General features: G+C 39.5%; 1 protein-coding gene across 1 annotated transcript in view; it reads left to right on the top strand.

The window, feature by feature from the left end:
- LOC126470152 (sorting nexin-7-like) overlaps positions 1-24269 on the top strand; it is a 144413-nt gene that overhangs the window by 55571 nt on the left and 64573 nt on the right. Inside the window, exons 6-7 of the mRNA XM_050097770.1 lie at positions 20786-20946; positions 21027-21152. Of these exons, the coding sequence (XP_049953727.1) occupies positions 20786-20946; positions 21027-21152 (287 nt within the window). The remainder of the gene's footprint in view (positions 1-20785; positions 20947-21026; positions 21153-24269) is intronic.

Below are 24269 nucleotides of genomic sequence, written 5' to 3'. Positions count from 1 at the left end.
ACAACCCAAAACTGCATCACAATGAAATTACTGGTACTCGCAGCCGAACTAGAGTTGTCATTTCACAGATTAGAGCACAGGAGTCATAGATACATCTTTTGAAAGGGTAGTGTTATACCACTTTAAAAGATTGTATGGTGTACACAATGCCAAAACACTGAAGAAAATATCTTTCTGGTAGAACTGAATCCAAAATTGACCACACCACTAATTCACGATTTTCCTTTGAAAATTTTTGTTTAGTTACTGCAGAGAGAACACGTGCACAATTTTTGTTAAAATCCTCCAAAGTAAAAAAAAAGGGCAGAAATATAACGTTGCTTATTAGATTGCGTGGGGAAGGTGGCAGCTTGAAGAGTCCCAGTCTGCACCTTCTGTTAAAAATAAACATCCACTGAGGATGATGATCCAACTGGTACCCAAAATTCGTCCATGTGTATAAAGTTCGGGCTGTACACATCTTGTATACTTTATTAGGGTGGTGTTGTGAGATACTCAGTACAGGGTGTATTAAATATTTTTAGTATTATTTGGCAATTGCAAACGTTTGACAGTTATGCTGCGGTCGTGTATTAGCTTTGACATTCCACAAAAGTTCCTTCCCTGGTATGGCTTACTGTCTTGTGATTTACTACCATGTTGATATTTTCTGACTACGAAGTTCATTTTCAGGATAGTTAAGAGTTACTGTGGCACTTAATTCCATATCAGTCAGTTGGTGTATCTAATAAATTACAAATCTTACTGTTGTTTGGATGCCGTTTTACCCTCCGCCTCCCATTTCGAAACGCTCTGCTTGAGTCTGTTCTCACTTCAGAGGAAGATAAGAGCGTATACTCTAGTAAGACCACATCAATAACTAATGTAGTTTTATAGTAAAGCGACGTACAGTTTGACTCCAGATATTCGTGCAGCCCGTTGTGACAAGTTAACATCTCAACTGTTGTGGTTATTTGCTGTTATGGGCTGTTTGATCGAATTTTCATGTGGCAAAGGAAAGATTTTTAACTCTGTGACATCTCAACAGTAAATGAAGATAGATTTGCCACGGTCATCATTGGAGCTAGCTTACTTTGATAGCAGTCAGTACGATGGTGATGGAGATAGGACGGTCAGATTCTTGTCACTGTCGTTGTTCATTCTTGGTGTCAGATTGTAGACTTGTCTTTAAACCTACAGGAGGAGAGAATGGAAATTAAATATCGAGAGGTATGGCGCAAAACGAGGAGCGTTCGTAGTATACATGACGGCAGTACACGTTATTGAGCAAACAGAATTCTACACATTAAAACACAATAATTTGAAACGTATGCCTAAACCTAACAATAATTTCGGATCAGTACACTAGCGTATATGGTAGTAAAACTGACTCAGCTTTCTAGTGCTCGGGCAGGCTATGTTTCTTCGGTACTCTGTGGTCTTAAATATGTTTCTAGGCAGGAATATACTACAGAGGCTCTCCTGCGAATCCTGCAGAACTAGCACTCCTGAAAGAAAGGATATTGTGGAGACAAGGCTTAGCCACAGCCTGGGGGATGTATATATTCTGGTAATAAAAATGATAAAGAGGAGACACATACTTGTATGAAACACGCAATCTACAAACGCTCTTAAAGTGAAAATTGTGTAGGCTGATGACAGTTGATACTTGTCAACCCTTAATGTAAGGGTTTTGGGAATTGTGCAACACCTTCGGTGCAGCATTGAGGAAAAATCCAGTGAGAAGTCAATTGCAATGCAAATTAGCAACTGCTTTACACAAATTATGTTTTGACTGAATATATACCATGAGATTACGTTACTTTATCTACGCATCTTGCCTGAGATGGAAGGGCTCTCTTAGTCTCTTTCCTAGTAAAGTGTGTTAGTTTCTCGGCCCACCAACCTAAAAAAAGTTGACTATTTGAAGTGAATAAGGTTTCTAAGCAGTGCATAGCAAAACAGAACGTGGGTCCGTGAAGTACAGTAGATCTTGCCCAAAAGTGTCTTCTAACCACACTGCGTGCCTATGGAATATCGCCTCAGTTGTTGACTGGATTCGTGATTCCCTGTCAGAAAGGTCACAGTTCGTAGTAATAGATGGAAAGTCATCGAGTAAAACAGAAGTAATATCCAGTGTTCCCCAAGGAAGTGTTATAGGCATTCTAGTGCTTCTGATATATATTGACGACGTAGGAGACAATCTGAGTAGCTGTCTTAGATTGTTTGTAGATTATGCTGTCATTTACCGTCTTGTGAAGTTATCAGATGGCCAAAACAAATTGCAAAATGATTCAGATACGATATCTGTATGGTGCAAAAAGTGGCCCTCAATAAGGAAAAGTGTGAAGTTATTCACATGAGTACTAAAATAAACCAGCTAAATTTATATTATGCGGTAAGTCACACAAATCTGAAGGCTGTAAATTCAACTAAATACTTAGGGATTACAATTACAAATAACCTGAATTGGAATGATCACATAGATAATATTGTGGGTAGAGCAAACCAAAGACTGCAATTCATTGGCAGAACGCTTAGAAGGTGCAACAGGTCTACTAAAGAGACTTCTTACACCACACTTGTCCGCACTATTCTGGAGTATTGCTGTGTGGTGTGGGATCCACATCAGGTGGGACTGATGGATGATATCGAAAAAGTAGAAAGATGGGCAGTTCATTTTGTGTTATCGCGAAATAGGGGAGATAGTGTCACAGACATGATACGTGAGTTCGAGCGGCAATCATTAAAACAAAGGCATTTTTCATTGCGATGGGATCTTCTCATGAAATTTCAGTCACCAGTTTTCTCCTCCAATTGCGAAATCATTCTTTTGGTACCCACCTACATAAGGAGAAATGATCATCACGATAAAATAAGAGAAATTAGGGCTCGCACAGAAAAATTTAAGTGCTCGTTTCTCCCACATGCCGTTCGAGAGTGGAACGGTAGAGAGACAGCTTGAAGGTGGTTCATTGAACCCTCTGCCAGGCACTTTATTGTGAATAGCAGAGTAATCATGTAGATTTTGTCTGTCTTTCTTGTTCTGTGTCATCCCTTGTTACCTCTGTTGCCTAGTTTTTATTCCTTGTGGGTTTTCATGGTCGTGGAAACAGGGACCGATGACCTTTGCAATCTGGTCCCTTCAACCCCACCAACCAACCAACCACAGTACACATAGTCAAAAGTAGTCACCAAATCTGTTGGCACATTTATCCCATTGTGACATTAGCTGGTAGATTGCATCCTTGAAGAAGCTAGTAGGCTGCTGTCGGATACAGGCCAGGACCCAGTCTCACACTTCATCGTCCGTTGCGAATCGATGTTTTAGAGGTAGAAACACATGAGTCACATAGTGAAAGGTCGAGACAGTACAGTGGATGTTTCGGCATTTGCCACCGAAACTGCTGCAATGTTATCTTCACCGCATTGGCCGTGAGTGGGCAGGCATTATCATATAGGAGGATAATGCCATTGGACAACATGCCTCAGCATTTCGATTTGATCGGTCATCTAAGGTTATGTGAAGTGGCTTGATAATGCTGGGAATTAGAAGGTGCAACAGGTCTACTAAAGAGACTTCTTACACCACACTTGTCCGCACTATTCTGGAGTATTGCTGTGTGGTGTGGGATCCACATCAGGTGGGACTGATGGATGATATCAAAAAAGTAGAAAGATGGGCAGGAATTCTAGGAACTCGACAAGCAGTGGGCCCTTGTCAAAAAGGACGACGTCATGACCGTACCAGAACTGGTGTGCATGGCCTTTGATTTCTTTGGAGGTGGTGAAGTCATATGTTTCCACTGCATGCTTTGATGCTTGCTTTCCGGTTCAAACTGATGACACTGTTTCGTCACCTGTGACAATATGCAACAGAAAGCCATATTCCTCCTCATGATAATGTTGCAGATGACACAGACAGTGCCATTCGAGCATTGTGCTGTTTGGCAGTAAGTTAGTGGTGAACCCACTGTGCACACATTTTTGGGAAGTTAAAGTGTTGATGCATTATGGGCGGTGCTCACGCTAATATCCAGCAACCGATGGATTGCGTCCATGGTGATTCTGTGGATGTCCTAGACTAAAGCATTCACTTCCGCAACCATTTCTAGTGTGATGACACAATGAACCTGTCCAGGACGAGCATTGTCTTCCACTGACTCGCGCCCCTCAAGGAATCGTTTGTGCCATTACACAACAGTTAAGAATGACTCAGACTGTACTCACCATACACAGCCTTCATCCATAAATACAGCTCCCTCCTCCTCCAAAAATAGAATCACTCCTTGTTGTTTCTGCTTACTCACCTGCATGTTCGGTAGTGGGCGATAAGTTGTGAGACCGCCTTCTCTTCGGTGTGAAACCACACTGGCACTATGCAACACCAAGTGGAATGCACACGTCAGTCTCTCTACCAGTAGATGGGCACCACCATACCTGCTGTTACGGGATGCTACCTTGTGTGTAAGGCAAAGGTAGACACACTAGCCAGGTTTCATTTGAATGAGCCTCATATATCCAACCCCACCATGCTGTTTCAGCAGGTGAATAAAGCAAATTAATTAATGCGCTTCAAACCATTAAGCCTTTACCTTCAACGTAAAAAGAGAAAATGTACATAAAATCAGCAGATTGGGGAAAAATTGCGTCACACCACAAATGGGCTTTCTGTTAAATTATGATCACAGCAAAGTTGTACTTGGTCAGCCTGAAGGAACCAAAAAGCTCATGATGTAAACTACTGGTTTCCACAAGTTTTCTTGTTTGATAGAAGACAAAATGCAAGGAAAACCATCACCACTACAGAGGCTCTCATAATACAGGTAAGCATGGGTTCAGGTCATATGTGGATGAATTGATACCATCAGCACAGGGAAGACCTTTGTGGCTGTCTTGCAGGAAGCATGTTTTAATGACATTAAATGTATCTGCAGTTGCAAATATGGACAACTATCAGCTATATAATTAAATGACAGTGAAAATTTGTGCCGGACCAGGATTCAAACCCAGATTTGCAACTTACCGTGAATATGTCGTACTTCTGAAGAACACAGGCACTGCGATATGCTATAGTCATCACATTTTAGGGAGTGTCTATCCATTCAGTATTTAAGAATGTGTGTTAACAAAGGGGAGAGTGCAAAACGGAAATGGCTGTATTTGCTGGTGATTAACTTGCTGTCATGGTGAATGTATTAAGTAGAAAAATATGTAATAAATACTACATGCCTCCACATGATTCCCCTAGGCAAGTCTCCTTGACCTGACAGTTTCAGTGCCCCCTCCCCTTCATCATGTGCAGTAACATAAGTACACATGGTGCAGTACGGCTTTTTGCAATAACCACCTGCTCTGAAGAGTGAGTTTCAGATAGCATTTTGGTTTTGGAAGACATGTTTTTTGAGCATGTAGCACACTTCATTGCTGCTACAGGGTCATTCAGTCATTGATCTCTTGGTTGCACCCTGGCACCTGAACACATTTCTCAGAGGGAAGTGGTTGATGATCCGTGGTTAACAGAACGCATCCCAATTTGGATACAACCGCCAGACCATGGTGCCTGAAATAAAATGATCAGGATCAGGATGAGGTCCCATCAAGGCAAACTGGGCACTGTACATCTTAACTTGCTGTGCTTGGACATTAGGACAGCGTCCAGGGCTGGGCATATCAAATTAACATCATTCATCATACCACTGAAGCACCCATTCTACAGTCTTCAAACAAGCTATAAAACTAGTCTGTTGTCTGGTGGAGAGGTAAGTGCTGCTACAATGTTGGTGGTTTATAGGTAACACTTCATATGTTCTGGAGCCACCCTATTGAAGAGAACCACATACGCATTTGTTTAAGGAGGACAAAATATAACAGAATTATTATGGAGAACTCACAACAGCAGCTCCTGAATACCATAACCTGTTCTACTAAACTAACATAGGTATAGGAAGCAGTTAGTATTATTTCCGAAAGAGGTATAAAATGCTGTATTAATGCTGTAATGAGAAATGGGACTCTGCTGATCAGTAAATGAGTCATTCCATGCCGTGTGGTCTGGAGGTTCCTGCATGACCATCATTAATTTTTGCTGAAATTTTGTGTAAACATTTTGTACATGTTACTTATTGGTAAAGTTTCATGATAAATAATTCAATACTTCTGGATATAGTCATTTGTTTGACACCGTAGTGCAGCTATCAATGGAGCACCCACAAGTTTTTGCCAAAGTTGAGACATAATATCTTCGGCTATATTTTCTTGAAAGAAACCAAACTAGGCCACATTGTACAACTTTTTGTGTTGTCTTAAGCAAAATAATAAAAACAGATTTCCTGAACAGTTTTCGTATAGATAATTTGAAGAAATGTTGGCCGAAAAAAAATAGACGCTCGGAAAAATGTGAAGTTTAGCTTTTTATCCTCGGGAACTAACTGCAGGATCGATACACAACTTTGCACTTAATGACCTACCAATACAAGGTCTCCGAAAATAAAACTTCATTCTCCTACTGCTTTCCATGAGTTACACATTGAGGGCAAAGTTAGTGATTTTTCCAGAAAAAGCAAAAAATGTGTATTTTTGGCCCACTTTCACAAAAAAGTGTCATCTGCAAACTCCTCCAAACCATTTTCATTAGAAAGACCTTGTTCTAAACCACCTAAAAACTAGATTTAGTTCTACAATCTTGAGCTTATAAGGCCACAGAAAGCAATGATAAGGTGGAGGTGCATTGAAAATGGGCCCATACTGCACTGGTACTCAAATTAAACCTTACACACTTTACCAAATTGTATGACTGTTTGGTACTCTGGGAAAGGTAATATCAGTAGTCCTGGGGACTAGGAAGTGAGTTAGTCCAAGTAACTCAATAAACTTCAAAAAGGAGTGTCTTTTGCGACCACTCATTGTGAAACATTTGTCTGTTTTTATGCTGTACCTACAAAATCAGACTGGTTGTAAACTTAAAAATTTAACTGTGCAGTACCAAGACAGTGGAGACCATGCTAGTGTAATTGTTGCATAACAATTCCAGGTTGCACTGTATAAATGGCCCTCAGGTTTTTCACATTATATAAATTTTGGTGAAGTTCATAGCAGTCTGTATGACATTTTTTGGAATAGTTTTGTGTTATAGAGAATTGTTAGTATGTCTTTTTATTGTTTAATGTTATTGACATGCTAGTTTAATTCCAGTTTAGGGTGTAGCATACTTCATGTTAGCAAAGTTTGCAGTTTATATGGAACATTAGTGTACTGATGAAAAATTGTGCAAATGTGTTGCTATGGTCCATGGTGGCTTAACCACTGCTGGTTCCTTTTAAAATGGGAAAAACCATCATCCCTATCACCATAGGGCCCACACCAAATAGCTTTGCAACAGCAGCCACGGTCGGGTTTCTTTATCACAAGTTCCCAAGCCTGATATGTGTTTCTTTACAGAGGATCCCAAGGCTGATGATGCCTCTCTATAAGTGTGAGGCCAAAGATAGAAGAGGTCTTTTTTAGGATTCTAAGCTTATGTTTACTTCAAGCTGCTCGGGTTTCTTACAGGTTTCATTAATTTACTGTTGAATGTCACGAGGAAAACTTTACTGCCAGCCATATGATGTCACTGATGTGATTGTGCGGGGAGAAATTTTGATAAGGCAGAACCCAAAAAAATTAGTTTCCAGCAGTGATTGCCTCAAATTATTAGAGCCACAAAAAAGAGAAAACTATTCTTTCTATCGGATTCCTTATTCTATATAATTTTTTATAAAAAGAATTTTGAAGAGATGAATGCTATAGAGATATCTAAAAAACAAAAGCTACTTATGTGCAGTTTTTCTGGCTCAACCTCATTTTGATATTACTTTCCACAGAGAGTTCTAAAACAATTGTACAACTAATAAAATATGTCAGATTTGAGTACCAGCAGAATATGGGCACATTTTCAATGCACCTCCACATTTTTCTTGTTTTTAGGACCTTAAATGCTCACACAGTAAAACAAACTAGTTTTTAGGTGATTTAGAACATGATATTTCTAATGAAAATGGTTTAAAAGAGTTCTCAGAAGACTTGTTTTTTGTAAAAGTGGGCCAATAATAGCCATTTTTGGCGTTTTTAGGGAAATTGTCAACTTTGCCCTCAGACTCTAAACTACTGGAAAACAGGAGATTGAAATTGTGTATTCTAAGACCTTGTATGGGTAAGTTATGTGCAAAGTTTCAGGTGTATCCCACAATTACTTCCAGAGATATAAAAAGCTAAACTTCTCATTTTTTTGAGTATCAGTTTTTTATCCATATGAAATTTGCTCAGGAAATCTGTTTTATTATTTCACTTAAGAGAGCGCAAAAAGTTGTACAAGACTGCCTAGTTTTTTCTCTCATGAAAATATTGCCAGAGATAAGTCTCAAAGGGTGCACTGTTGATTGGTGAAAGTATTGAATTAGTTATGAAACTTTACCAATAGTTGTTGGGAACATGTGCAAATGTTCACACAAAATTTCAGCAAAATCCATGGTGGTCATGCTGGAATGTTTTCCAAAATTACACCACTTGGAAACTCTTTAACTTGATGTGAGACACAGGGCAATTCCCAACTCATTAAAGGAAGCTGTTTTAATATACCATTCTTGAGCCAAAATTCTTGAGTAGCTATCATAGTGTGACACCTAACTAGCTCCATTTCAACTTTATTCTTGCATTTATCTTCGCCACTTTTCTTCTGGATACAGGAAGTAGTGATATCACTAAGAACCTTACCTTGCTGAAGGTATTAACTGCAGTTTACTGTGGAGGAATTGGGTTTGCTGCTGGGCTGCCACTTCACAATAGACAGCAGCATCTCATGGTGCAACAAATATACGAAATATACACTGAGGTGACAAAAGTGATGGAATACCTGCTAGTATCATGTGTTGGATCTCCTTTAGTGGAGCAATTCAACATGGCATGGACTCAACAAGACTCTGGAAGTCCCCTGCAAAAATATCGAGCCGTGCTGCCTCTATATCCATCCATAATTGCGAAAGAGTTGCCAGTGCAGGATTTTATTCACGGACTGACCTCTTGATTATAGCCCATAAATGTTCATGGTATTGACATTCAGTGATCTGTGTGGTCAAACCATCCACTCAAATTTTCCAGAAAGTTCTTGAGACCAGTCACGAGCAACCGTAGTTTGGTGACATGGTGCATTGTCATCCATAAAAATTCCATTGTTCGGTGGCAACGTAAAGTCCATGAGTGTCTGAAAATGGTCTCAGAGTAGCTGAACGTAACATTCTGAGTCAATGATCAGTTCAGTTGGATCAGAGGACCCAGTCCATTCCGTGAAAACTCAACCTACACACAATTATGGATCCACCAACAAATTTCACAGTACCTTGTTGGGGTCTGCACCACACTCGAGCCCTACCATCAGCTCTTACCAACTGAAATCAGACCAGTTGTCAAGAGTCCATCTGATACGCTTATGAGCCCTGGAGAGGTGCTGCAGGTGTAATCATGCTGTTAGCAAAGGCAGTTGCATCAGTTGTTACTTGCCATAGCTCATTACTGCCAAATTTTGCCACAGTGGATATATTCATCATATTCCCTCATTGATTTCTGCGGTTATTTCACACAGTGTTGCTTGTCTGTTAGCACTGACAACTATATGCAAACGCTGCTGCTCTAGGTCATTAAGTGAAGGCTGTCTGCCACTGTATTGTCCGTGGCGAGAGGTAATGGCACACTTTTGGCCCTGCGGATCTCGCAGTATTGAATTCACTTAAAGATTTCTGAAATGAAACGTCCCGTGCACCTAGCACCAACTACCATTCTGCATTCAAAGTCTGTTAATTCTTGTCATGTGGCCATAATCACTTCGGAAACTTTTCTCACGAAGTACCCGAGTACAAATGGCAGTTCAGTTGTTTTAAACATATGTACACAGTACTGCTGTCATCTGTATATATGCATATCGTTATCTCATGACTTATGTCACTTCAGTTTATTTTGTACCCTGGCACTTGTATGCTGTACAAATTCTCATCTAACCATGGAGTGACTGTTCAGTAACCAGCTTTTGGCATTTCAAGTGCCAGTTTAAGGCACAAATGACAGAAGCTGCTGCTTGAGGCACCTAAGTGCAAGTTTTGTATACAGTGTTTATCACAATTAGTAGTGAAAACTGATAAGGGTGAAAGTGTACAAGGGAAAGGGGATGCCAGATAATAAGGTGCAAGTGTGGAAGAATCTTCTTGAATCAGTCTTGGGTGTTTCTGTGTTGCTACAAATAATTCTTTTAGATGTGTGTGTGACGAGTATTAATATATTACAGAAAACTCAAGCAAATCTACTACTACTTTCTTTTGAGGCATAGAAGTATTTTAAATCTAAGTTTAGAGAATAAAGCAATCCACACTCAAGTTTTAGATCTTTTGTTAATAATTTTTTAAGGTGAGCCTAATAGTTTAATGTTGTATTTGTGGAAAGGTCAAAATGGAGAGACACCTTTGGCTATCCACTATTTTTTCCAGATAAAGTCTTCAGCTTCTGCTTACTAGATATGTTTAATGAAAGGCTGAATTGTGTGTGATCTGTAAGCCATTAGGGCAGATGAGGCTTCGCTGAGGAAAGATCATCTGTTGTGGTTCATACAGCAGCCAAAAAGGTGAATTGGTGTGACAGGGTTGAAAATGTGCCATTCTACTTTCGGCTCCAATAAACTGATGGAAAAAATCATAACACCAAAAAATAATCAGTGTGGAGTAATGAAATTTTGGAAATATATATGTCTGAGTAAAATATTTAAGTAATTAACACTGCAAGTTCACAGGTCAATGTAAGTGGGAGATAAGCTATTGCTTGTTGTGTCGTGCAGGTGCCAGACGTCAGTTTGTGGGATGGAGTTCCATGCCTGTTGCACTTGGTTGGTCACTACTGTTTGTGGAAGGTGCTGTAGTTGTCGTCCCTTGATTTCACATATGTGCTCGATTGGAGACTGACCTGGTGATTGAGCAGGCCAAGGCAACATGTCAACACACTGTAAATCATGTCGGGTTACAGCAGTGGTATGTGGGTGAGCATTATGCTGGTGTAAAACACTCACTGGAATGCTGTTCATGAGTGGCATCACAGCAGATTGATGTACAATTTTGCAGTCGGGGTGCATGGGATAACCCCAAGAATGCTACTACTGTCACATGAAATCGCACCCCAGACAATAACTCCAATTGTAGGTCCATTGTGTCTAACACAAAGACAGGTTGGTTGCAGGCCCTCAATTGGCCACCTCCTGACCAACACACGGCCATCACTGACACCGAGGCAAAAGCAGCTTTCATCAGAAAACACAAGACCTCCACCCTGCCATCCAGTGAGTTCTCGGGTGACATAACTGAAGTCTCACAAAGGGCACTGGTCAGTGGAATGTATGCTACAGGGCATCTGGTTCAGAATTGTCCATGAAGTAACCAGTTTGTAACAGTTCGTTGTGTCATTATGGTACCAACTGATGCTCAAATTGCTGCTGCATAAGTATTACGATGTAGCAGAGCCATATGCTGAACCAGATGGTCTTTCCTCCCAGTAGTACCATGTAGCTGTCTGGAGCCCAGTCTTCTTGTGACCATATATTCTTGTGACCACTGCTGCCAGCAATCGTTTACAGTGGTGACATTCCTGACAGAACTTTCTGCAGTATCGCAGAAGGTTCTGTGATACTGCAGAAAGACTTGTCAGGAATCCAGCTTCTTGTAGCCCTATTACACAACCTCGTTCAAAGTCTGTGAGGTGTTGATAGTGGCATGTTTGTCACCTTAAAGGCATTCTTGAGTAACATCAACTCACCACATCCAATCTCAAACGTAAATAATGCTCATGACTTTTAAAATGTGTATTTGCATAGTCATAGTGGCACTACTAATCCCACTGTTAAGTGACTAGCAGGAAATTTGAATAATCATCATCTCTCAGATGTGGTAACATGCCTGCCAACTTTCATTTATGTCACACAACTCCTCCTTGGTGCTGCAATTTCTTTTTACCATCAGTGTATTTACAGGATTAAAAAAAAAGCTTCATTTTATGAGGCTTTTGATGACTTCATTATCCACAACCTTAAATGTTGTTATGATACATCAAACTATGCTCTTGTTGCTGCTTCAGGTTCTTCATCTGAAGCCAACATGTGGACAGTTTTATTAATGCTCAAATAGATAGTGAAGTCTCACAAGTTTTCATTAGCATTAACATTTCTGTTACTGCCAGAGTTAAATGAGTTGTAGATATGCTTCACAGCATACATGAAAATACTCAATGATCATTGATTTCCTCAATCAAATTTTTCTATTAGAAAGGTTGCTTCTCTGTGCAGCTATGAATCTACATCTTCTTGGAGCATGTTGAAGATATTGATTTTGTCGCTGATTGCCATTTAGATTTACTTTTTCTGGGTATACTTTTTCACCTCTTAAACTTTCTCTTTCACTATTTAGATATATCAATGTAGGACATACTTTTCATTAAGCTGTACCATTTTGCTATCAATATCCACCCAGTCCTAAAGTCTATCATCTGACAAATTTGTCATCTGCTTGTTTAACTGTTTCTCTGTTCACTCAAGGAGATAATTAATCTCCTCTCTTTGATGTATGTAGAAGAAGTTCTTTAAGTAAATTTGCTGTCTTCATTGGTATGTCTCTTAGTAACTCAGTTCATTTTTGTACCACCTCTAGATCCTGCTTATGATGTTGCTTTTGGTTTAATACAGACCACCTCACCTCTTCAGATAGGAGCTATGATAATTCTGCTATTGCTGCACTGCATGTCTAATTCTGTTATATAACTTCTTTTATTACACTTAGAAATGTCTCACAGAATGTTATCAATAATGAGATCACAAACAGTGGGATTTGACTCTGATCAAGAATGGAATCAGTTGGATACTGTTTTAAGTAGATTTCATATGCCTTCTTGATCGATGTACATGACAATTGAAACTGAGACAGTCAGTCAAACAAGTGATATTCATGATGTTTTAATTATGACCTCAAAGAAATAAAGTTGTGTAATTAATTTTTTGTTGGTTTGCATCTACATGTCTGCAGTCATGGCACATATTCAATCTATGTACCACAATTCTGTCATGCACTGCCAAAATAAAAAGACGCAGCCCATTGATAAAGTGGAGTATCATATCATATTTTGTTTTCTGAATTTGATGATGGACAATGCTGCAACAGTCCATGCAGAATTGATGGAAGTGTGCAGTTGCAGTGCACCATCTTGCGATACAGTGGTTAGGTGACATAGACACTTTCAGTGTGGTCAAACGAGACTGAATAATGAATAACGATGTAGCAGACTATTTCTCTGTGAAGAACGAGGAATCACAAGACAAGTGGAGGCCGTGACGCTTGAAGACCAGTGTATTGACATTAAGAAAATAAAATGAAAATGAAAATTAGCTGTGGATGAGTTTTCAATATCGTGCAAAACATTTTGAACACGACAGAGGTTGCAGCCAGGTGGGTTCAATACTGTCCACACCCATTCAAAAAGCGTGCTAACTGACACAGCATCTGAAATGTTGCAGCCATGTCAGACTGCTTCTAAAGCCACCTAATGACAATGAACAAGTGCTAGATGTAAGATTATGATCCCGAGACACAGAAGCAAACTGCACAGGATAAATATATGGATTCACCACCACCCATACCAGTAAACGTGAAGATACAACTATCACCAGTCAGGGTGATGCCGAGTGTACTCTGGGACTGCTATGTTTTGGTTCAAATAGATAATGCCTGCAAGAGGCATGCTGTCACAGGAGCATACTACAGAAATCTCTGGATGAGATTACAGGACAAAGTGTTGTGTGAAGCTGCCAAAGGGCTTCTTTTGCTCCACATTACCACCTCAGCTCACTCTGAATAGGACACACAGTAACACATGCTGCTTGTTTGGGCTATCAGATTTCACCTCAATCTGTCATGTTTTCCTGCAATGGCACACAGTGACTTCTTCTTTCCACAGATGAGAGAGAACAGTCAAAATGCAGACTTCCAGAACCATGGTATCATTGAAGTAATCTGTTAGTGGGGAAGATGTCACATTGAAGGGTGTGCAGGTAGAAAAAGAATAACACCATTACCACATATCATGGCTGCAGTTAGACATACCCCCCCCCCTCCCACCCCCCCAAGTCAGCACTAAACTTGAGTAAAGTATCACTCATATAACATTTGCAGTGCTGAAATGACTCAGTTACAGAACAAAACATCATCAAATGGTGTATGATATAAAGCCAAGGTAAACATACACACAAGAAATGTGTGTACTTATTATCAGGGTTATTCTAAATGATGGACTCATTTTCAAAAATTCATATGTATTCAAGTACAAATCCAAAATTAACAAGATTTATACGAGTTGAAAAGAGGAAGTTTCAAAGTTTTTGGCAGGTGGCAGTGGGCGGGCAGTGATGGTTTCAGAAGTGGCTGGTAGAGATCGTGTGGCAATAGGGCCGTCATTCTGTTTTACTGTCAAGTTGTGTGTGAGATGGTGACTGTTGAGCACAAGGTTTTCTGTGTTATTGAGTTCGCGAAAAGTGAGGCGGAAATTGCTGAGCAGGGGGCATTTCATACCAAATTCAGTGTTCAACAACTCGCAAAAGTATTAGCCATTGATTTAAGCAGTTTAAACAGACTGTGAGTGTGTGAAAAGGAAGAAGCACAGGCAATCGCATGTATCAGAGGATGATGTCCAATGCATTCAAGAAAGTTTTGTGCACAGGCCCACTAAGTCTACCAATAGAGCCAGTTGAGAACTTGGAATACCCCAACCAACTGTATGGAACATTCTGAGACCGCGTTTGCTGTACAAACCCTACCGATTACAACTTGTGCAGGTTCTCGACCCCAATGACAAAGAGAAGAGTCTCGCATTTTGTGGTTATGTGCTAGCAAAGATGGAGGATGGCGCATTTCTATAGCGTGTAAGTTTTAGCAGTAAATCGATGTTCCACCTTAGTGGAAAAGTTAACAGACACAATGTTCACTTATGGGGTTTGGAAAGTCCACATCCTCTATTGCAACACAAAAGAGGCTCACCGAAGATCAATGTGTTCTGTGTCATAACTCATACAAAGGTTTATGGACCATTTTTCTTTGTGGAAATAACTGTAATGGGAATCACGTGCCTGGACATGTTGGAACAATGGCTGTTCCCTCAAGTCATGGAAGATTCCCAGGACTTCATTTTCCAACAGGCTGGAACTCTGCTCCATTGGCTCTGTGATGTATGAGGCTTTTTGAATGACTCCCTTCCTCAGCACTGAATCGGTTGCAGGGGACTTCAGGACCTGGCTCTGCACTTCCGGTGACCAAGATCTCCTAATCTCACACTCTGAGACTATTTCTTATAGGGCTATGTGAATTAAACTGTTTATATCCCACCTCTGCCAACCACTCTGAACAATCTGCACAACTGGATCACTGCTGCTGTGCACTCAGTAACAGCAGTTACGCTTTTGCGTGTGTATGACGAATTTGGCTAACGCGTCAATCTTTGCTGTGCAGCCAACAGTGGGCACATTGAACTTTTCTAACATTTATCACATTTATAATTATTAAATAATTATTAAAAACTAATTCAATACAAATTATTAAATTTATTAAATTGATATCAAACATTATGAAAAAAATTTTGAAACCTCATCTTTTCATTGGTATAAATCTTGTTCAGTTTGGATTTGTACTTGAATAAATACAAAGTTTTGAAAATGAGTCCATCATAATCCTGTACTTATAGGACAACCCTGTACTTATACCTCAAATTAATCAGACATAAGAAAGATCTGAGCCCATTTACTGAAAGCACCTGTCACATTTTGAACATGTTATTGCTTATGTGAATAAGATAACCAAAAGCATTAGATGTGTACTATGTTACACTACTGTAAACTTACAATGAAAAAACTTTACTGAAAATTTGGTAGAATTCTCCTTAAGAAAATTTTGAGATATATTTAACAATGAAAATGGGATCCAGTAGATGGAAAGAGGAAAATTGAAATAAAACAAGCCCCAGTATTATGCAGAATATTACGAAAGAGAGGCCCCAGCCTCTGTCTACAAAACAGTTCTCATCATTTCCCTGTTGTGAAATTTGATTTATGAACATTATCCTGGCATTAGGAGAGAAAGTGGGTTCTGTTTCTTGAACTTGAGAACTTCGGTATTTTCCCGAATAAGTACCATGTGTTCATTCATTGTGGTTCCCAGAAATAGCTCAATGGGAATTCTGGGATGGTTTCTTTGAAAAGACTGATTTCTTGTCCTATCTTTTTCTAGTGTGAGTATTTGCTGAGTCTGTAATGACTTCATTTTCAGTAAGATGTTGTACATTAGTCTGCCTTCCATCTGTCCAACATTCCTCGCAGAGGAAAGAGCTTTGCACAAACTATTTAAATAACTTAACTCAGAAATTGAATTTTGTGTTCTCATATGGTTCTTCAGTGTAGTGTGAAGTACAGGAGTAAAACACTTACAGGTACATATACATTTGTGAGCAATGTCCTTAACAGTCCCGTGGGGAAAAATAAAAAATGAAACGGTGAACCTTGCCTGAGCATTCTTTGGACCACATTGCTCACAACTATGTAGACACCCTTATGCTCTCTAGGAAAACTGACAGCAGGTGTTTCACGCTGAGAAACATACATGCTTTCAGGCAATATACAACTTGCAAGTGTGTATACATTCAGAAATAAACATGATTTCATTATTTATTGTGGCTTCTGTGGGTGTTGTATCATTTCATAATAATTTTTTGTGGGTTCTCATTATTGATTTGATAGACTGATTTCCTCGATGACTGTGTTTGAGTTACCAGTTATGAAATCGTCAAATCATTGAATACTTAAACATCCTTCTATCTACATTTAAGCAATGGATCATTGTGCTGCAAGTTCTTAAAGATAACTTTTGGAATGTACTTTGGTACTTCCTGTACTCGTGGATGTTCAAATTCCAATTACTTGCTTGTAAAGTAATCTCTCTCAGAACAAAATCTGAAAATCTCTCACAAAATAAAAAGGATTAGCAATGGAAAAAAATATTCATTACTGTTGGTGGTGATTCTTGCTGTATGTTGTTGACGACCTAATTTGTGTGTGTGTGTGTGTGTGTGTGTGTGTGTGTGTGTGTGCGCGCGCGCGCGTACACACCTGAGAACACTTCTGGTGAGATGTCTGAATGTCTGTAGAGGAATGGCAGCCAGTTCTTAGAGAGAGAAAACTAGGCAAGGTAATGATGTAGGACTCTGTCTGCACCAGATTAAACAGTCTAATTCATTCCAAAATTGTTTCATGTGTTCATATCAAGTTTGGGCAGGTAAGTCCACTTCAGGAATGTTATTGTCCACTTCAGGGATGTTATTGTCCACAGAGTATTGTCCTAAAGAAGCTGTTTTATGACAGGGTGCATTGTCATGCTGAAACAATCATCATTTCCAGGCTGTTCCTCTACTATACACAATGCTGCAAAATGTGTTCATATCCTGCATTTAGCATTTTCTTAATCAAAATCAAGGGACCTTGAAAAACACCCGTATACTGTAACACTGCCTCCTTCATACTATTCCACTTATTGGCATTACTTATGAAAGAAGGTAATGTTCAAGGCATTTTCCAAATCCAAACCCTTTCATTGGATTGCCACAGGGTATAGTGTGGTGCATTACTCCAAATGACTTGTTTTCAGTCGTCCACTGTCCAATGGAGTAGCTCTTCATACCACCTCCAGCTTTGCATAGCCTTGAGTACAGAAATGTGTACTAGACCATTGCACCCCCATTCTTCAGAACTTCCTAGGCATAGTCACTGTGCTAGCTGGATTGCTAGCAGCAATTCAAAACTCCAGCGATATTTTACAACCACACTCCACAATGCTCTTCAATGGTCCCTGTCCATCAGTAAATGAGGTCTTCCTGGTCTTTGTTTAGCTGTAGTTGTTCCTTTGCATTTCCTCTTCAGTCACATCAGAAACAGTCAATTTGGACAGCTTTAGAATTGTTGAAATGTCCCTGATGGATTTGCTACTCAGGTGACGTCTAATGACTAGTCCTCATATGAAGTCACTAAGCTCTCCTAACTGACCCAGTCTGCTGTTACTTCTTCTATACTGACAACACAGTACCCACATTTCCTTTTATACTGGTGACATCCAGTGGTCAATTCCACATTACATAGGGTTGTCTGATTAGCTGTGATCAGGTAGTGTATATTAATGATAATAATGCAGTTGTATAACATGATTATTAATTTCAAGGGTTGAGCAGTATGATCTAGTTAAATTGAGTTATGCGTTTTTTCTATCAGTTTTGCTTTATCCAGAAGAATGAATATTCTCTTATAAAGTTGGTTATTTTTATCCTGGAATAATCCTAAAGTGTTGTAAATTCAAGCCGCTATCTGCACAAATGTTAAGCATGTTCATTACTATCTACTGCTGTAAAAAAACTGACTTTTAAAAGATGTGACTTTGAAATTTTGATAGTATTGTTAATATAATTTGCATAGTTCTGGTATTTTATTTCTTCTTCCCATATTGCTGATGCACCACAGACAAAAATAAATTGGGTGTGAGAGGAAGGTGGTGATTTCTCATCGTGACGATGGAATACCTTGTCCCCTTCCACCCTCTACCACCACGTTCAGTTAATGAAGTTAAGTTTCAAATTTTTGTGTGGTTTGATTTATTAGGTCTAGGTGACATGTACAGCTTTTTCTAGGGAGTGGATTTTATCTTCCAAGTGAAAGTCCTAGAGGTCTGCAAAATACCAGTTCCGTAACGCCAAAATTTGACCCAGAACAATTCCAGCAATAAATCTGTAACTGTTAGATTACTGGGAAGACAGCAGGTGCCATATCTGATGTAGATGTTCCAATAACTTGGTCTCTGTTACCTTTGTGCTGGAACATCGTGTGTAGAAGCATTGGTTGAAAGGAAGAGGATTTATTTTTTTCTTTCCTTTTGCAATGGAGGCATCTTAAGCACGAGGTCTGTTCAAAAAATTCCAGAACATTCATAATTCCGTGCCAGTGGTGTGGTCGAGCGAAATGCAGTTGGCATCCCTGCACAACCCTGTGTTTCATGTGTAACTGCCGGAAGTTTCATTACTGTATGTCTGTTAGTGATCATTCAGAGCTGTACTGAGTGCGCGTGCACACCAAATGATGCAGGAAGCCTATGGTGATGAGTAACTAAACCTTACTCAGTGTTACAAATGGTTCACACAGTTTAAAAATGGCCAGACAGAAGTTAAAGATGACCCTCGTTCAGGACGCCTTCCAACGTCTATCAGCGACGTTGATGTCAGGAACATCAATGAAATTGTGTGTGCCAATCGAAGACTGACTGTCAGAGAGATTGTAGAAGAATGTAACATTTTAGTTGGGTCATATCATGAAATGCTCACGCAGCATCTTGGAATGCAGCACGTTGCTGCCAAGTTGTTCCCACGGCTCATGAGTCAAGACCAGAAAGATCTTCACCTTGCAGTCTGTGCTTTTGTATTGTGCAAATGAGAACGAGATGTTCTATAAGATAATCGTAACTGGTGATCAGTCATGGATCTATTGTTATGATATTGATATGTGGAAAGGACAAAGATTTGCGACGATAGACGAGACTAAAGAAAATTCACAAATGGCGCTTCATGTGATCTGGCAAAAGCCATACCAAGACTGGAAGTGGAAACAATGTCGGGAGTGGTGTATCAATTGTGGAGGAGAGTATTTTGAAGGAGACGATGCACAATAAGTAAAAGGTAAGTATAGAAAAATTTTGTGGACAAATTTATGGAATTTTTTGTACAGACCTCGTATTTCTTCATGCATGTCTGAAAGAACACATGACCCACAGCTATACAGAATACTTCAAAATTAATTTTCTGACAGCAAATTCAGATATCAGCTGTTTTAGGTATAAATCTACTACCCATTACTGACGTGTGAACCTGGGTTTCAGACCTTATTGTGGGAGGCTGCCTTAATTACTTCAGCTATCAATACAGGCTTCCTGGACCGACCAAAACTTCCACATGTCACACTGTTTACATCCTTACACTGTTGCCCAAAAAGTCGTCACCATCATCTGCTCACAACGTTGCTTGGAATCTTGCAACAGGGAAGCAAATAGTGCTAGTGGTACAGGTAACAACTTGCCATATAGTTTGCACTGATCTGTTGGCAGGCACATGAAAATACTGAAAATGTAACTCAGCTTTGCAAAGTAATAACATGTGCAGGTGCGCACACACACATGGCTACATTGACCCATCCAACGCCAGTGACCTGGCACTGCAGTCCACCTTTGTGTGTGTGTGTGTGTGACTGTTTTGAATTCAGCTGACCATTTATTATCTATTGAAAATGAAGGAGGGCAAATTCCTTATAACCCTTCATCAACTTTCAATGAATTTCTGTTTTCACTGCCCAAAAACAGAATTTTAAGATTTCATATCATCATAGTTTAGCCATTTGAATGAAATGTGTGGCACTTCATGCTGTGCTAGGAACTTTTCATCTTGTCATAGTATAGCAGTATTAAGATCTCATTGTTTCAGAGAATTAGAGTATTGTGACTAGTTACAATTATGAATTACTTTTTGTTAATCAAGATTAGCGAATCTAAAAATCTTCCGAAAAATTAATGTATTTGTGGTAATGAGCCACATTTTGCAAATATGCTATTATGAGATGTGAACCTCTAAAATATTATTCTTTCTATGTACCTTATAATTCTCACTTGAATTTATAATTTTCCAGAATATTTATATGAGATGCACCAGATGCACCCTATATTTACCTTGTGGTCTGCATCTGAGCCAGAACTTAGTCCAGTATTGCTTGCTTTGGCAAGTGCTGTTGAACATAATTCTCGTTCGCTGCATAATGTTCTTGCTGCTGCTAACCCGAGCTTTGTACAGGTAAACAATCGTTTTTCTACATTATTAATAGTATCTTAAAGAAAGTATTTTTTGTTTTTCATTACTTTTTATATTTTTAGCCATTGAAGGAGTATCTGCTATACATTCAAGCAGTGAAAGAAGCCCTGCAACGCCGAGATGCCTTTGAAATAGAGTATGAGTTGGCAGTGGATGAGCTTAAGAAAAAAAGAGCAGAAAAGGAACAGGTAACAAAATCCCACCTAATTAATGCATAATTAACTAATCAGTTGATGTTAGTAAGATTACTCTTCATTTCAAAACAGTCTATCTTCAAATTACATTAGAAACATCTTACCTGACTCTGTTCATCGACTGAAATATATGTACTAGTCCTCTCTGGGTTTTTAAAAAATTCAGTATGATTTTGCAAACAAATAAATTTGAAGAAATGGATTGCAGAATCCTACTTGCTTTTGTGTGTATATAAAAAGTAAAAGAGAGCTGTTATTTGTGATGAAATGTTTTTCAACAAAATATGAACAATATGGGAGAAAATCATGTTAAACAGTCATTACATTGACAGCTTCAGTTGCTGAAGTGAACAGGTGACAGCAGATGTATGGATCAGCATGTTTCATCTGGAAGAGTTTCTTGCTGAAGGGAAGAACAGCAGTGTCTGTTAAAAATAATTTATTTAAATATGCATGGATTCAGGTGTTTACCCTAATGGCAACACTGGAATGAATGTAATTGCACTACAGCTGCAGTTTTGCAAAAGGGGTATTTGAAACTCATAATTTATTTAAAAGACTACTACACCATTGGAAAGAGCAGCCCTTAATTCTATTGTCAATTGTGTTGGAAACTTGCACCAGACTATCTGTTAGATATGAGACAAGTGCTTGACAGTATTAGTTGGGTCAGTGGGCAGGTCATGTGTGGTGTTTGATATTATCAGCATCTTTTGCAGATTGAATTTGAACATAACTATCAGTCTAAATTGGCACAGTGTCTGATTGTAGTACTGTATAGACAAGAATGTAATACACTGCCTAACATGATGCAGACTACCCACCTTCTCTGCAATATTATCACAGGTGCTGTATGGTAGTCGTCCAAAATGTTTCTTAATTCTTTTGTCATAATTTTCTATAGATGCCAAACAGTAGTGGCTGTGAGATACAAGGAAACTGTGAGGAAGTTATGATTAAGGATTTTGTGCATAATGGTGAACACCTCAGGGAATTTGGGAGAAGTGCCAGGGTTTTAGTTTAGGGTCATAAAGTTTTCTGGAAACCAGTCAGCACCACAAGTGTATTGTTCCTGTAAAGCCTCAAAAAACATGCTAAAGTGACATAAATCGATGTGATGTTCAAAAATGTTTCAGCTTCCCATAATAGTTCCACACAATTGAATGAGCAATTCACTGAAACTGTGATTGGCTTCAATGGATCTCCAGACATTATTGTCATCAAAGGCAGATCTTCGGAAACTGACAGCAAAGTAGTTTCATGGTGATGTTTCAGGACACAGGTTGCTTGACTGAGTGCAGTTGTTAATGGAGAAGGAGAAAGTATTGAAAACCTTTTACTTTTTTTACATCCAGAGGAGTCAGAAACAGCTGATGTGTTGGACTTGACTGAAAGATTATAGAATTTGACTCTAATGCAAAATATCTTGTTGGGGACTGTGGTATCATCTATTGATACCACCGCATGGGCATCAAAGTTGGCAATGTAATTGTAAGTTTCCATCAGACGCTGATAGTGGTCGCGCGGCATCTGGTGGACCCTATGGAGCATGCCCGCTGAGCTACATCTCTGCCAGCTTGGTACCACAAGCACTCTTTGCCGCTGCATTATGGGATGGCTGGTGGCAGGTGAAACCCACTCGCGCTTGGAGCATCTGCACTACATGACACTATGTCTAGTCATGGCTCGGAGACCGATGTTCGTGCTTAAGTTCAGAGAGCCTAATAATTGTTGATATTGAGAACTGGATGTTATTCCTTGCTGCAGTGTTTGTAATGAGTCGTCATATGCTTGGAGAAATACAAGTTAAGTAAATCTTCTGTTTACTCTGCGAACTTGGTCGCTAATCATTTCTGCTCCTGTCTGGCTTTCCCATGGTGACAGTCCGTGCACCACTCTGTAGCCCACCTCTTCTTACTGTTGTGTATGAAGTTTTACACAACAGGGACATTGGATAATAACAGATCTGCACAGTACCTTCTTGCTCCAGTGAGAAGACCCTCCAGTATGTGGTGCTTGTGGTGTACAGATAACTGTGTTTTATTTTCAGACCAGAGGGCAGTCACCAATTTGCTGACAGAGCTATCATTTATCTTAAGTGACATTCAAACAAATGTGCTTAGAGTTTTAAGGTTTTGTTATATGTCCAACTTGTTTCCTAAAATTTTAGAGAGATATTCTTAATGTGTTAACGGGTGACTGGCTCACCCATATTTTTTGTAACTGGTCTGCCAATCACATTTCTCTGTGCTGTTATTTTAGCTATACCGTCATTTTTCTTATGTTTTAGTCCCAGGTTTAGCATCTTTCACCCTTTCTCTTGTCTTATGGCATGTGAGATACAGTAATTGTGAGTGTCCGTGCACATGGTTTGGGAGGGAGTATATGAGTGAGTCTCATTTTTAGGATTATGCCTCATGGTGTGACAACATTCTTAGCCCTTTCATTTGTGTTTGTTTGTTTCAATATTTGTAAGGGCGTTGATAACCTCATTGTTAAGTGCCCATAAACTCTCAAAGTGTGCACGCACATGCGCGCGCACGTGCCCACACAAATAAAACAATTACCCAGTGGGGCAACAGATCTCTCATTAATTAGAGCAACATATCTGGAGTGAATCTTATGACATCACCTCAAAGAGTATGTCAAATAAAGTTACATTTCAGACTTAAAAAAGTTTCAGTTGTTTTCTCGGGTCTTGACATTGCCATCCAAAACACTGCCAAGCCATGTCACTGGAGCATAAGCAACCCCTTCACAGGAGATGGCTTCACAGGAGATGGAGACACTGGATCACCATCACACTTGGCCAGTGTTCTGTGTCCACGCTTATTTAATCCTCAAAGTGTGCACAGTTGTGTGATCCCTGTCTACTAGCTACTAACTACCTAAAGTAAGTTTTCAACTTTCACAAGCATCTTTAGTTGACCTAAGAGGATAGTAGTGGAGCATGTTATTCCTGAGAATCTCGTGCTACACTACACTGTGGAGGGGGAGGGGGGGGGGGGTGATGGCTTGATACCAGGACAGAAATGAAGCTAAGGTTGAGTAGATCATCGGCTTTATTTGTTTCCCAGGCCAAGTTGCCTTTGGATCCGAAGTCAAATCTGA

This window comes from Schistocerca serialis, chromosome 3 (assembly GCF_023864345.2).
Source record: "Schistocerca serialis cubense isolate TAMUIC-IGC-003099 chromosome 3, iqSchSeri2.2, whole genome shotgun sequence".
Taxonomy (NCBI): Eukaryota; Metazoa; Arthropoda; class Insecta; order Orthoptera; family Acrididae; genus Schistocerca; species Schistocerca serialis.
This window is presented reverse-complemented; position numbering and strand designations above follow the sequence as displayed.